Source organism: Pristiophorus japonicus, chromosome 3, assembly GCF_044704955.1.
Source record: "Pristiophorus japonicus isolate sPriJap1 chromosome 3, sPriJap1.hap1, whole genome shotgun sequence".
Classification (NCBI taxonomy): domain Eukaryota; kingdom Metazoa; phylum Chordata; class Chondrichthyes; family Pristiophoridae; genus Pristiophorus; species Pristiophorus japonicus.
Genome location: NC_091979.1, coordinates 43,854,947 through 43,867,239, shown reverse-complemented (window position 1 = coordinate 43,867,239; position 12,293 = coordinate 43,854,947). Strand labels below are relative to the sequence as shown.

The 12,293-nt window shown below is 45.2% G+C and overlaps 1 protein-coding gene and 1 long non-coding RNA gene across 4 annotated transcripts in view; one reads left to right on the top strand and one right to left on the bottom strand.

Moving 5' to 3' along the window:
* LOC139259718 (protein mono-ADP-ribosyltransferase PARP14-like) overlaps positions 1–12,293 on the top strand; it is a 175,451-nt gene that overhangs the window by 48,459 nt on the left and 114,699 nt on the right. For both annotated transcript variants that reach the window (XM_070875325.1, XM_070875324.1), the window contains exons 4-8: positions 920–974; positions 1,087–1,257; positions 3,107–3,355; positions 3,543–3,779; positions 8,564–10,089. In XM_070875325.1, coding sequence (XP_070731426.1) covers positions 920–974; positions 1,087–1,257; positions 3,107–3,355; positions 3,543–3,779; positions 8,564–10,089 — 2,238 coding nt within the window. The remainder of the gene's footprint in view (positions 1–919; positions 975–1,086; positions 1,258–3,106; positions 3,356–3,542; positions 3,780–8,563; positions 10,090–12,293) is intronic.
* Positions 1–12,293, bottom strand: part of LOC139259719 (uncharacterized) — a 137,065-nt gene that overhangs the window by 13,351 nt on the left and 111,421 nt on the right. The window contains exon 1 of one of the 2 annotated variants that reach the window (XR_011592639.1): positions 9,406–9,794. The exons of the other annotated variant lie outside the window; for it this stretch is intronic. This is a non-coding gene — a long non-coding RNA (uncharacterized lncRNA). Of the gene's footprint in view, positions 1–9,405; positions 9,795–12,293 lie in introns of those variants that run through there. 2 annotated transcript variants of the gene reach the window in all.

The window sequence follows — 12,293 nt, the reverse complement described above, 5'->3', positions numbered from 1 at the left end:
AGTAGAATGTGGAGAAATGTGAGGTTATTCACTTTGGTAGAAAGATTAGAAAATCAGAATATTTTTTAAATGGTGAGAAACGATTCAATGCTGGTGTTCAGAAAGATTTGGATGTCCTAGTATAAGATTAGCCTGTAGGTACAGCAAGCAATTAGGAAGGCAAATGGCATGTTGGCCTTTATTGCTAGAGGGTTGGAGTACAAGAGTAAGGAAGTCTTTCTACAACTGTACAGGGCTCTGGTGAGACCACACCTGGAGTACTGTGCCCAGTTTTGGTCTCCTTATTTATGGAAGGATATATTTGCCTTCGGGACGGTGCAACAAAGGTTCACTTCATTGATCCCTATGATGAGAGGGTTGTCCTAGGAGGAGACATTGAGTAAATTGGTCCAAACTCTCTGGAGTTTAGAAGGATGAGAGGTGATCTCATTGAAATGTATGAGATTCTGAGGGGATTGACAGGGTAGATGCTGAGAGATTGCTTCCCATGGCGAGAGAGTCTAGAACTAGGGGGCATAGTCTCAGGATCAGGGGCCGGCCTTTTAAGAGGAATTTCTTCATTCAGAGGATTGTGAATTTTGGAATTATCTGCCCCAAAGTGCTGTGGATGCTGAGATGGAAATGGAAATAACTGCACATGCGCAAAAAATTGAATGGGCCACCCAGCCAGTTAAAGGGCCTGGCACAAAAAAAATTATAGGGAATGTTGTTTTGTGATGGAACCATACCTCAGCATGGGTCAACACATTCAAGGGAGCAGGAGAGAAAAGTAGGAGAAAAATAGAAAGTTAATTGACTATTTTTGTTTTATTTTTATTCTTTGTTTTCATTTAATTTACATCCAATGCATCATTGCTTTGTCTAGAACAGTTTAGTAACCTATTGTGTACAGTACTCTTTTTCTGCTTTCCCTATGCAGAGCCCAGCAAAAGGATTTCAAAGTCAAGAACCCCCAGTTCCAGTGGCAGAATCAGGTACAGATTTTGTTTCTTCAGATCAAAGTACATCCTGTCATCACTTTCGTTATGTGTTGCAATTATTATTTGACGACAAATGGTCATTCATGTATAATTTTATCTCTTTCAGTTTTGGAAACCTCCGAGAGAGAGGAAAGCAGCTCCAACCAGCTGCTGGTCTGCACTGACGGTCCAGTTGATACAGATGTGGTTGAAATGTATTTTGAAAAATTTGTACCAGATGTGGAAATTTCTGTAAATGGCCAACTCTCCTGGTTGGTGACCTGCCCTAGCAGTGCTGGTAAGTATTTATGTCATTAATTGTACCATCTGAGAGAGAGAGAGAGAGAGAGAGAGAATATGTGGCAGGAATGAGAACGATACCAGCCTAGAATTGACTGCATTCCATGAATGCTCAGCACTTCATATGACATTACTTTGTCAAGCATTTGTGTGCTAATGTTGCCTGCAGGAATTCCTAGACTTGAGTTTTTAATACACAAATAAGCTAAGCCTTAAGATTTTTCAGTAAAAATATTGTTAGAAGTAGGCACTCTCTGCATTATACAACACTTACTCTAGCAGGAGACGGATACACATTCGCAGTGCTGGACTCTAATGTTTTTGTAACGGTAACTTCCTGACTTGAAAGAGGAAACAGCAAGAGAGAGAAACAGAGAGCGAGAGAGAGAGAAACAGAGAGTGAAGGAGCAAGTGAGGATTGAGGGAGTGCCATCCATATAGCCCTCCTGCACCAACAGGCTTTCAACCAATCAGAGGCTACATGTCTTCAGAAGCGTAGAATAATCTCACTTCCTGTGCTCTGTAACAGCCCACTGAACTGTGCATGGTGTTTTTCACCTCTGATTCAAGTTTAGATATTCTCTCAGGTACAGCAGTGCTGGTCACTCCTATAAGTAGTCTGAACATCCTACATTGAGGAATGTGTCTGTATTACCCCATATCTAATTATAACGATAGTGTAACCTAGGTGTGTAACCATAGGAACCCCTTGTGATCTGAATTGCATATCACTGGGGTGGAAACGACGATTTTTGACTTCCACATGAAACAAAGTCAGCTGGTGTTGGGAGGCCTGAACCATTTCCGGGTTTGGCCCTCATTTGAATGAATATTTGTTTGGTCACCTGAGACGAGACAATGAATTGCTTAACGTCTTGGCCATCCTGGCTGACGGGCTTGTGACGAGACAACAGATCCTGAATGTATCAGTTTGAGGTAGACGGTGAGTTGTGACATTATTCAATGTCTACAGCCTTTACCCATTTCTTTTTAATTCTCTCTCTTCACTTGTTTTAAAACACAACTCTTAAACATAACTCAGTCTCAAAATCCTTCTTCTGCGAGAAAAATCGATCAAAAATTCCCCAAAATGATAATCTCTTCCACAAGTCATTAGGATAGCCACAATGACATTATTTACACAACTGGAAAAAAGGGAAAATAAAAGTTGTTGTTTTTGTACTCATAAAGCTGAGGGTATAGGTGATGTATAATTTTCCACCTTTTGACACTCGGCAAGACACCAAACCTTCTCAGTTCAGTTTTACCACAGGCCAGAAGGAAAGCAATACTTGCTTTGTACTAAAAACAAAAATCTCTGGAAATACTCGGCAGGTCAGGCAGCATGTGTGGAGAGAGAAACAGCGTTAACATTTCAGGTCGTTGATCTTTCATCAGAACTTCCTTTGTGCGCAAGGCTCCAATCTCAGCACAATACTGCTTACCACTGGCAATTCTTTCTCTTTCCATATCCATGCTCAAGAACTGCATGAGTGAGATTGAGAGTTTATTTTCATAATCTTATATATAAAGAAGGCATTTACGATTTCAATTCAATTAGTGAACAGAGTAAACCTTCAAACCTAGTGACTTAATGTCCACTGGTTGCACACTGGATTGATGAGTTTGTGTAAAATTCCTTTTTGTGCGGTTTTAACACAATGTTTAACCCATTCTTTGTTGCCTATTACATCAGGTTACAGAGCAAGTTATTTTGTCAAAGCAATTGGACTTGCACGATTTCCACAGAGCACTACGGTTGTGATGTGTACTATAAGGGGTGTAAGGTTCATACATAGATACATTTGACTGACTGATTATCTTACCATTCTGGTTTATGTTTACAGACCTCGAAAAAATTATTTCACAAAAACAGCACAAGCTGGCTGATATAACTCTGAAAGTGCAATTATATGATAAAGCTAAAGAAGAGGAAAAGTACGAGCCCCGAAAATTTGTTCTGAGGGGTTTTGATGGTAACTCGAGGTTAGAGCATATTTCACTGTACATTGACAGCCTCAGCAACAACACAAGGCATCACATTGAACCACTGCAAGATGCTCAAACAGTGGTGATCACTTTTGAAACTGATATAGGTTGGTATTCTCACACATTTTTTTCTAATTTATTTAGTTAACAGCAGTTCATGTATTTGCATGTTTAGGACTGAAGCCAGGTTGATTGATGTGTGGAACTGAATAAAGTGGTTTTACTGAAGTATGAAGTTTGTGATTAATGTCGCCATGTGCAATAATAGAGTTTTCGTTTATGTTGCTTTTTTAGATGCCAAATCCTTGCAGCAGAATTGTTGTCAGAAGCCATTTGAAAACAATGTTATCACTGCCCTCCGCCTGGAAAAGACAGATAGTGTGCAGATAGAAGGAATTGATCCTATTCTCACCGATGAGTACCTGGACTTGTACTTTTCAAATATCAAACGCAGCGGTGGTGGGGAAATCGCAGAAATCACTATCAAAAGATTTGAAAGGACAGCTATTCTTCGTTTTCAAGATCATGAGGGTATAGTATTTCAATTTTTTATGAAAAGAATTGATGTATTTCAAGAATTCAAACATTTAAATTTATTTTATCGACTGCTGCCTTTCTTTCCACCACATTTTGGCCCCAAGTTTCCACATGATTTGCTCCTGATTTTTAGGAGCAACTGCTGTGGAACGGAGTATCTTAGAAATCGGAATTCTCGTCATTTAGTTTGCTCCAGTTCTAGTCAGTTAGAACAGTTTCACTTTGGAACAGAATTTTTTTTTCAAAAGGGGGCGTGTCCAGCCACTTACACCTGTTTTCAAAGTTTCGCCAGTGAAAACTTACTCCAAACTAACTTAGAATGGAGTAAGTGAAGCTCGAAAAAACCTTGTCTACACTTTAGAAAATCAGGCGTAAGTTACAAATCAGGCGTAGGTAATGGGGGGGGGGGTTTAAAGGGAAGTTTACAAACATTAAACACTTCAGTTTTACAAATAAAGAGCCATGATCAATAATAAATGACAAATACATCAATAAATCAACCAATAAATCAATCAAAAAAAATTTATAAGAAATTATTATTTTTTTAAAAAAAAATCAATAAATAAAACATTTTCTACTTACTGACTGCAGCACCGGGAGCCCTCCAACAGCATGCTGGGATGCCCCCCCCCTCACAGTGTGTCTCTGTCAGTGTCTCTATCTCTCTGTTTGTCTTTTTGTGTCTCTCATTCTCTGTCTGTCAGTGTCTGTGTTTCTGAGGGGGAGGAGGGGTGTAGAGGGAGAGAGGGGGGGAGCAGAGGGAGGGAAGGGGGAGGGATGGGGGAGAAGGGGGAGAAAGGAGATGGGGGAAGGAAATGGGGGGGGAAAGGAGATGGGGGGGGGGAAGGAGATGGGGAAAGGAGAAGGGGGAGGGAGGCTGAACGGGCCGGGCCTGAGACTTCGGGCAGGGCCCGTCCCCAGCACCAGATTTACAGGTAGGTGGCGTTGGGTCGGGTCGGGGGGAGCACGGGTCGGGGGGTGGTGGGAGGGAGGTCGGTTTGGTTCGGGTCGTGGGGAGGGAGGGAGAGGGAGGTCAGGTCGGATCCAGTCCGGGGGCAGGGGTGGGGGGGGGGGGAAGCGGGAGTCAGGTCGGTGTCGGGTCTGGTCTGGAGGCGGTGGGGGTGGAGGGGGAGAGGGAGTTGGGTCGGTGTCGGGTCCGGTCCGTAGGCGGGGGCGGGTGGGGGGAGCGGGAGTCGGGTCCAGTCCTGGGGGTCGGGTCGGGTCCGGGGGCGGGGGGGGGGGAAGCGGGAGTCGGGTCGGTGTCAGTGTCGGGTCCGGAGGCGGGGGGGGGGGGGGGGGGCGGGGGGAGCGGGAGTCAGGTTGGTGTCGGGTCCGGTCCGGAGGCGGGAAGCGGGAGTCGGGTCGGGTCGGGAGGAAGCAGGAGCTGGCCGTGGGAGGAGCCTTATTCACGCAGCCCCAGTGAGGCCATTGGGCCAGGGCTAGGGGCTGCGTGCTTCGGCCCCTCCCACACAGTTTTGGGCCCCTGGAGCTACTGCACATGCGCGCCCACTATATCGCGCATGTGCAGAGGTCCCGGCACTGTTTTCAGCGTAGGGACCTGGCTCCGCCCCCCCCACAGCTCCTGCTGCGCTGCGCCGAGGGCCAGAGGACCTGCAGGGAGCTGGAGAATCTGGAGGTTTTTTTTAGGCGCACTTTGTGGCGCGAAAAACGGGCATCCAGGTCGGGACTGCGCCGTTCTAGGCGCGGCTCGAAACTTGGGCCCATTGTTTCTAAGTTTAAGCCACATAGTATCTATCTATGGCCCAGATTTTAACCTAATGTGCCCGATGAGAATGAGGTGGGTGAGTGGTTAAAATAGGGAAAATCGACTTACCGCCCCTTTCCACCAGAAACCTGCCGACCGCCATTTTAACTCTGGAGTTGACACCGATGTCGAGCCCAGTTGCAATCCTGCTATTGAAGTCTCGTGGGATTAGCTTCACAAACTGATTGACATGTCTGGAAACTGGATTTAACGAGGTACTCGCCTCAGGTCTTTACGATCTGTGTGCTATTGTGAGTAGTGCATTTCTAAGGCAGTTCTGAGCTTGCAGTTTGCTTTGATCTGATATTTTCCCCCTTACTTACCCTGATTAAGCACATTTTGCTCATCATGGGTGAAGTTTTTGCTTCTTTCCTTTGGATGGATGAGCAGTTGGAGGAAGAGGAGCAGCAGCCTCCACAACCAAGACAATGCAGCAGGTGGGCCTGTTAGAAGACAGCAGGTGAGGGGATCCATTCGTAAACAGCCTTACCCAGTCCACGGGGTCAATAGGCCAACGGTGCATAATCAGTTTTTTTCTTATTTCTGAGGAGCAGTGTATGAAGAGGCTGTGCTTCGCCAGGCTGTTATTGCAGGACCGTGCTTTGCCACCGGCTCTCAAAGTCACCACCGCCCTTAAATTCCAGGCTGCTACAATGGATATCACCCGCATTTCCCAGTCCGCAGTGCACAGCTGCATCTGGGAGGTCACCATTGGCTTCCCTGCCAAAGCAAAGCAGTATATTGCCTTCCCAATGGATGCCAACAGCCAGAATGAGGCAGCTCTGGGATTTGCAGTGGTGACCGGCTTCCCTCATGTCCAGGCCAGAATAGACTGCACTGCACTCATGTAGGTATCAGGACATCAGACGATGAGCCAGCAGCTTATGTCAACGAGAAGGGCTTGATCTCCCTCAGCTGGTGTGCGATTATCGCAGAAGGATAATGTAAGTGTGTGCCAGTATCACTGGAAGCTGGCACAACACCTTGATTCTGCCACACTCATCCATACCTCCATTTTTCCACCCATCCAGGCATATCAGAGGATGGCTGCTGGGGGACACGGTTTACCACCTACACCTGATTGATGACACCGTTCCCCAACCTCACTACGCCTGAATAATAGAGGCACAATCAGAGCCATGGGATGATCAGGGACATCATAGAGTATTTTGAAGCAAAGATTCACTAACTTTGCTACTTCTACGAGGTGCTTCCACATTGGCTTCAGAGAGCTGGTGGAAGACTGCTGTTCCTCATGTGAGGGAACCCTTGAGATCCTCGTGGCTAGCGACTTCTGAGAGCTCGAACCTCTGAGGGCCCATCGGCAAATTGCAGCACTTTGGCTACTGCCGGTGCAGTCTGTCCCACCTGGCTTTCTGGCAGCATAGTTGGTATTGGTAGAGGGGGGTGGCGAGGGGGCAGATGTACTGACATCCTGAGATAGGGCAAGGTGTGCCGCTTCCGCAGCGCCACTGCCAGTCCCATTGTGCTGGGGCTCCTCACTTCCACTGACCTGCGGGAGAACAGACTGCAGAAGATGCATATTGCCTTGAAAGCCTCTTATCTGTTTGTTCCATCAATCTCTCCAAGGTGGACACCAGCCTCTGCAAGGCAGAGCACAGCTTTCAACTCAAAAAGTCTAGCAGCCGTTTGAGCTCCACCAATGCTGAAAAGACTGTGAACAGTGACTCCTGATGTGAGGGCTGGGCTCCACAGGATGCAGTGGCCAGGCTACAGCATCTCTGGAGGTGGCCATCACAAGCTGACACCACACCACACGGGCTGCGAGCAGACTCCTCCTTCAGCCATGGTGGGGAAACTTCTTGTCAGGCTTTCAATACCTGATATCGCTGGTTGTGTGAAGCAAGCAGTTTTCATCTTATTGCTGGGTCCCAGTAATCCGCATCTCTGTCCTCCTCAGCAGAGCTAGGAGAGGACATTACCCTTCAGCAAGCTATCTCCTGGGTTGTCCCGACCACCAGTACCAGTACTGTGTTGGGTGCTTCACCACATAAACCTCTCTAACTCACTCTTTAATACAGCTGGGGTACCAGTCTCTATGCTGGAGATTGGGAGTGATTTAGCACATGATAAGGATTCTCTTCCTTTGAGGTGCCACCTTCTGCAGCCTTCAGAAATAGTTGGTGCCTTAGTGGCAGCTGTGGATAATCAGACTGTGTTGGTTTTTGATCATCCAGACATGCTTATTTTGATGCAGTACCACGGAAAGCATAATATTGTGAGATTGGGGTTCTTCTGAATGACCATCTAGCATGATGGTTAGTCAGACGTTCACGTATCTTCATGGAGCGGGGGAACGATTGCTTTGGAAACAAAGCCTCCACCAGCACTATGTTTGACATGTGAGGTGATAACAGTAATGTTTTGGGCAGGAGAAGACCACTGGTCCATCTAGCCTACCCTCCTAAACCTCTCATCAGTATGCTTACTAGTTTCCTAATAGAAATTCATCCAATTCTTTTATAAAACCTTGCATGGCTTTCCATTTCACCATCCTTCTGATAATCTGTTCTATAACTCTCTCATCAATTCCAATAAAGTTGCCGAAAATTCATATTTTCTTTTGCCACTTTAAATTCTATCCTTTGAATCCTGTCCGAACGTTCCCAGATTCAAATTAACCATACCTAAAACCTGAAAAGACTTCAATCCTGCTCTCTCCCCCCCTCCTCTTCGCCAGAGAGCAAAATCGCAAAGTAAACAATTGTTCCTTGGAACTCAGTGCTCTAAAGTTCAGAAATCAGTATTGCGGCATTCCTAGGGACTCCCTTTAATAATTTGGTATCATTCCTGTGATAGAAGCCAAACCTCCAGGTAAGAATGACCTGGCATGAAATTACTAGATTTCTCTTGAAAAAAAAGATTGTTTGCATCTGTAACACGTTTGACATTCTGGAATATGACACACGTGTGCACAAGAATAGATAGATAATAGATACATCTATTTCTACTCACTAAAATTGTTTGATTTCTTCCAATTGTATTTTTGCAGTGGTAAAAAGAGTTACTGACAGGGAACATTTCTTCAAAGGTCATCAGCTGATTGTTAGCCGCTATTACCATGGTCAGCAACTATCTTTGTATGGAGATAATGGTCCGAAAATCAAACAGCCTGAACAGTGCGACATTTGCATCAATCCCTCACTTCTAAGCTACATCCAGAAGACCCGTCTCTGTAACCAAGAGTTAGAACAAATTGCAAAATGTGTTTATTGTAACATTACCTTTACAGACTCTCCAAATTCAAAGCAAATGATTCTGAAGCCTTCTTTTGATGCAAATATATTGTTGTGCTACAAAATTGCGAAGGATTGGAAGAAACACGCAGAAGAGGCAATTCGGAAATTCATTGGGAAGTTTGATATCAGAGACTTTCCAACAGATAAAGATTTGTGGGAAAAAGTAAAGAACAAAAGCAGAGGACTAAAGGCAGCTGGCTTTGATGTCCTTTACTGTTCTATAGAAAACAAGGTGGTTGTTGTTGGGGAACAAAGTAAAGTTTCAGACACTTCCAGAAAACTACAAGGAATACTGGAAAAGGCAAAAAAAGAATTAGATGATGAGAGGAATACTGTTGAAGAACAGATTCCATTGGAAAGTCTCGAGGAGTTGGAGTTTCTGCAAAGTCATATCAAAGACACTGTTTTCTCCGTGGTAATATCCACCAACATCGATCCCCCAGTCTTAAAGCTGAAAGGATTGAAGGAGAAAGTTGGCCAAGCTCAAAAAGTCATCAGCCTGTTTGAGTCCCAGTTGGAAAGGAAGCCTCTCAATCTGTCTTCACACAAGGAAGATTTTATTAAATCTCTAGATAAGAAATTTGTGAAAACTCACTTCATTCAAAAGGACATCAAGGCCACACTGGTGCATAGACAGTCTGTTGAACTCTTGGCTGTGAAGGCAGATGTGAAGAAAGCAGAAGATAAACTAAAGCAGCTGTTCCAGGAAATAAGGATTGACATCACTCCGCAGCAAATCAAAGTCACTGAAATTGACAAATGGAAAAGGTTCGTTGATGATTTGAAATCTGGCATCCAGTCAAAAAATGAGGGCTGCAGAATCATAGAGGAGAAAAATCCAGCTGCCATAGTAATTGTAGGATTTTCAGGCATTGTTGCAGATGTTGCAAACGTACTAACTAGTTATCTGGACGATAAGCAGGTGATCACACAGCTCATACCTGCCACGGTGATGGAAGTAGACTATATGGAAAGTTCCTTGATTCTCACAGAACTGCCTGAAATCCAAAACAAAGATGTCACCATAAAATATATCAAAGTGTCTTCACCAGGTTTAAAAGTATTTGGTGCAGCAGAACATATAAATGAGGCAGTTTCTTCTATTAAAGAAAAGATATCACTGATTCGGTCAGAAACCTACACTTACCGCAAACCAGGAGAGGCCACAGTCCTCTCTAAACACAAGGACACGCTACAAGTCAAGGCTAAAGGACATGGGTGTATGTTGTTTATTAAAACCGAGGAAGAACACCAGGCTTCATCAAGCCTCCCAAAACATGTAAGTGTACACAAACGATAAAATGGCTTCAACTTTTCCATCTGGCAAACCATTATACTAGACTAGAAGTCAGTTGAACTTTTGTACCTAGTACATAATTGCCTCGGCTTAAACACCAAGGTCCCGATATTTACAGGGAGGTGAGGAAGAATCCAGAAAGGCCTTAATGGCAGGAATGATTAACCTTTTTTAGATCTGTTTCCCGGCCAGCCAAATGGACAGTCTTTCCGGGCAGAGGGAGGGAACACCAGCGGAAGGAGGGGATGGTCCCCAGAAGTTGGGAGGTCCGGGGTGGGTGGGGGTGAATGTAGGCTGGCTATCAGGCTGGGGGAGGCTGAAGGATTCCTTGAAGCTCCTCCTGGCCCTCAAAGAATGCGGAAAAGAGGCACTTACCTTGTGAAGCCGGCAGTTCCGGCCTCCCTTTCACTTCCGGGTTTGCTGACTCATTGGAAAGCCTGTTCAGCAGCAGCAGTGACAGTTAAATCCGGCACCCAATTGCACAGTGGGAGCCCGATTTAAATATGTAAATTAGGTGTCCCATCTCTCCACATAAAAAAGGTGGCAGGTTGGGGTTGCGTTCCCCGTATTTAACTCTTTGACCCTCCACCACCCCGTGACACTCACCCGCCTGTCGCTGTGTGGGGAGGGGGAGGGTGGTTAATATCAAGGCCTAAGTGGAGATTCTAGCTACTGGAAGCCGTGATATTCAGAACAAGATTGGTAAAGTTAAAAAGCATCTGGGGACCCAAGCACCAGGCAGGTGATGTGCAGCTCTTCAAGATAGTTACCCTTTAATGTCACTGGCCAAGATATTTGACAGCACCTGTTTTTCTGATGCTAAATGGCCTCCAATTTGGCAGGCAGGAAGCGCACACTCATTAGAAGCCAGATTGTGCTGCCTACCATATTGATACCATGTGAAACAGGCATTAGATCTTTGCATAATGAAGTAAGAGGTCTATTGCCTGTTTGAAGCTCGCTCTGAAATTTTGAGCTGCCCTGGAGACTTTTTCACTTCTGTTGTTCATTTCCAAATTCAGAGCAGCTGCGAGAGATTTTTCAATACCTGCCTCAGTCAGATTGCCAGGGTAGTGCTGAATTATGGGCATTTTTCATGTGGTGAGCCTGCTGGCCTCTAGCAGCTGGATTAAGACTGTCCAGACTCAATTCACATGGGAGCCTTGCTGCCAACAGAATACAAAGGGGTCGAAATTTGGTCCCGCCGTTTTTGATTTTAACGGCAGGCGGTAAGTGCCGCCTCAAACTGCAAAATTCAGTTTTGCCGCCCAACGATGAGAGAGCAGCGCTAAAAGTGCCATTGCACACTCATCCCTGGGCGCCAACGCAGCGGCATCTCAGGAGGCCTACCGAATTTCCTGACGGTAAGCTGTCGGCATGCGAGTTTAAAAAAAAGATGAAAAGAAAAATTTCTGAGACTTTCCCTCACCCACACTTCCCCACTGGTCCCAATAATACCTAAATGCTAAAAAAAATAAACTTAAACACTTACCTTGATCCCTGGATGAGATCTCTGATGTCCCACCACCTTTCCCAGGCTGTATGGACGCCTGCCAGTAAGGCCACTGTACTCACCTAATTTCCCAGCGGTGGCGGCAAGAGGGCGTTGCACACTTGATGATGTCACCACGTGGGTAGCGGCAGAGCGCGCAGCGGTAGAATTTAAATTCAGTTAAAAAAAATCTGGATAGATAATAAATGTTCGCCTTTCCAGCGATGCCTTCATCCGAAGAATGAATTTTTAAAAAAGGAAAATGAGAGGTCCTTCACTAAGGCATTAATAGCAGGAGTCAGGATTGGTTTTGGCGAGTTAGATCTAGCCGGAAGCTATCTGGGAAGTGGAGGATCAAGGCCTGGACTAGAGGGTTGGACACCAGAATCAGGTTGGCAGATAATCAGAAAACAGAGAGGCTGGCTGTGTCGTGGGAGAGTGTGGAATTGTCTTCAGTACATAGATTAGTGGTACTACTAATATTAATGCCCATGAACCAATCAAATCGCTACAAGAATAATATGATTCCCATTGGGCAATGAAATCGATAGAAGCTTATAGGGACTGAAAGAGTCAATCAGAGGATGTGACAATATATTTTATATAATCAATAGATTTTCAGAACTTGTTGAACAACTTGCAGGAAAAAAGCATTGTTGGTAAAATATTCACCCCTGTCTGTTCTTTAACAATT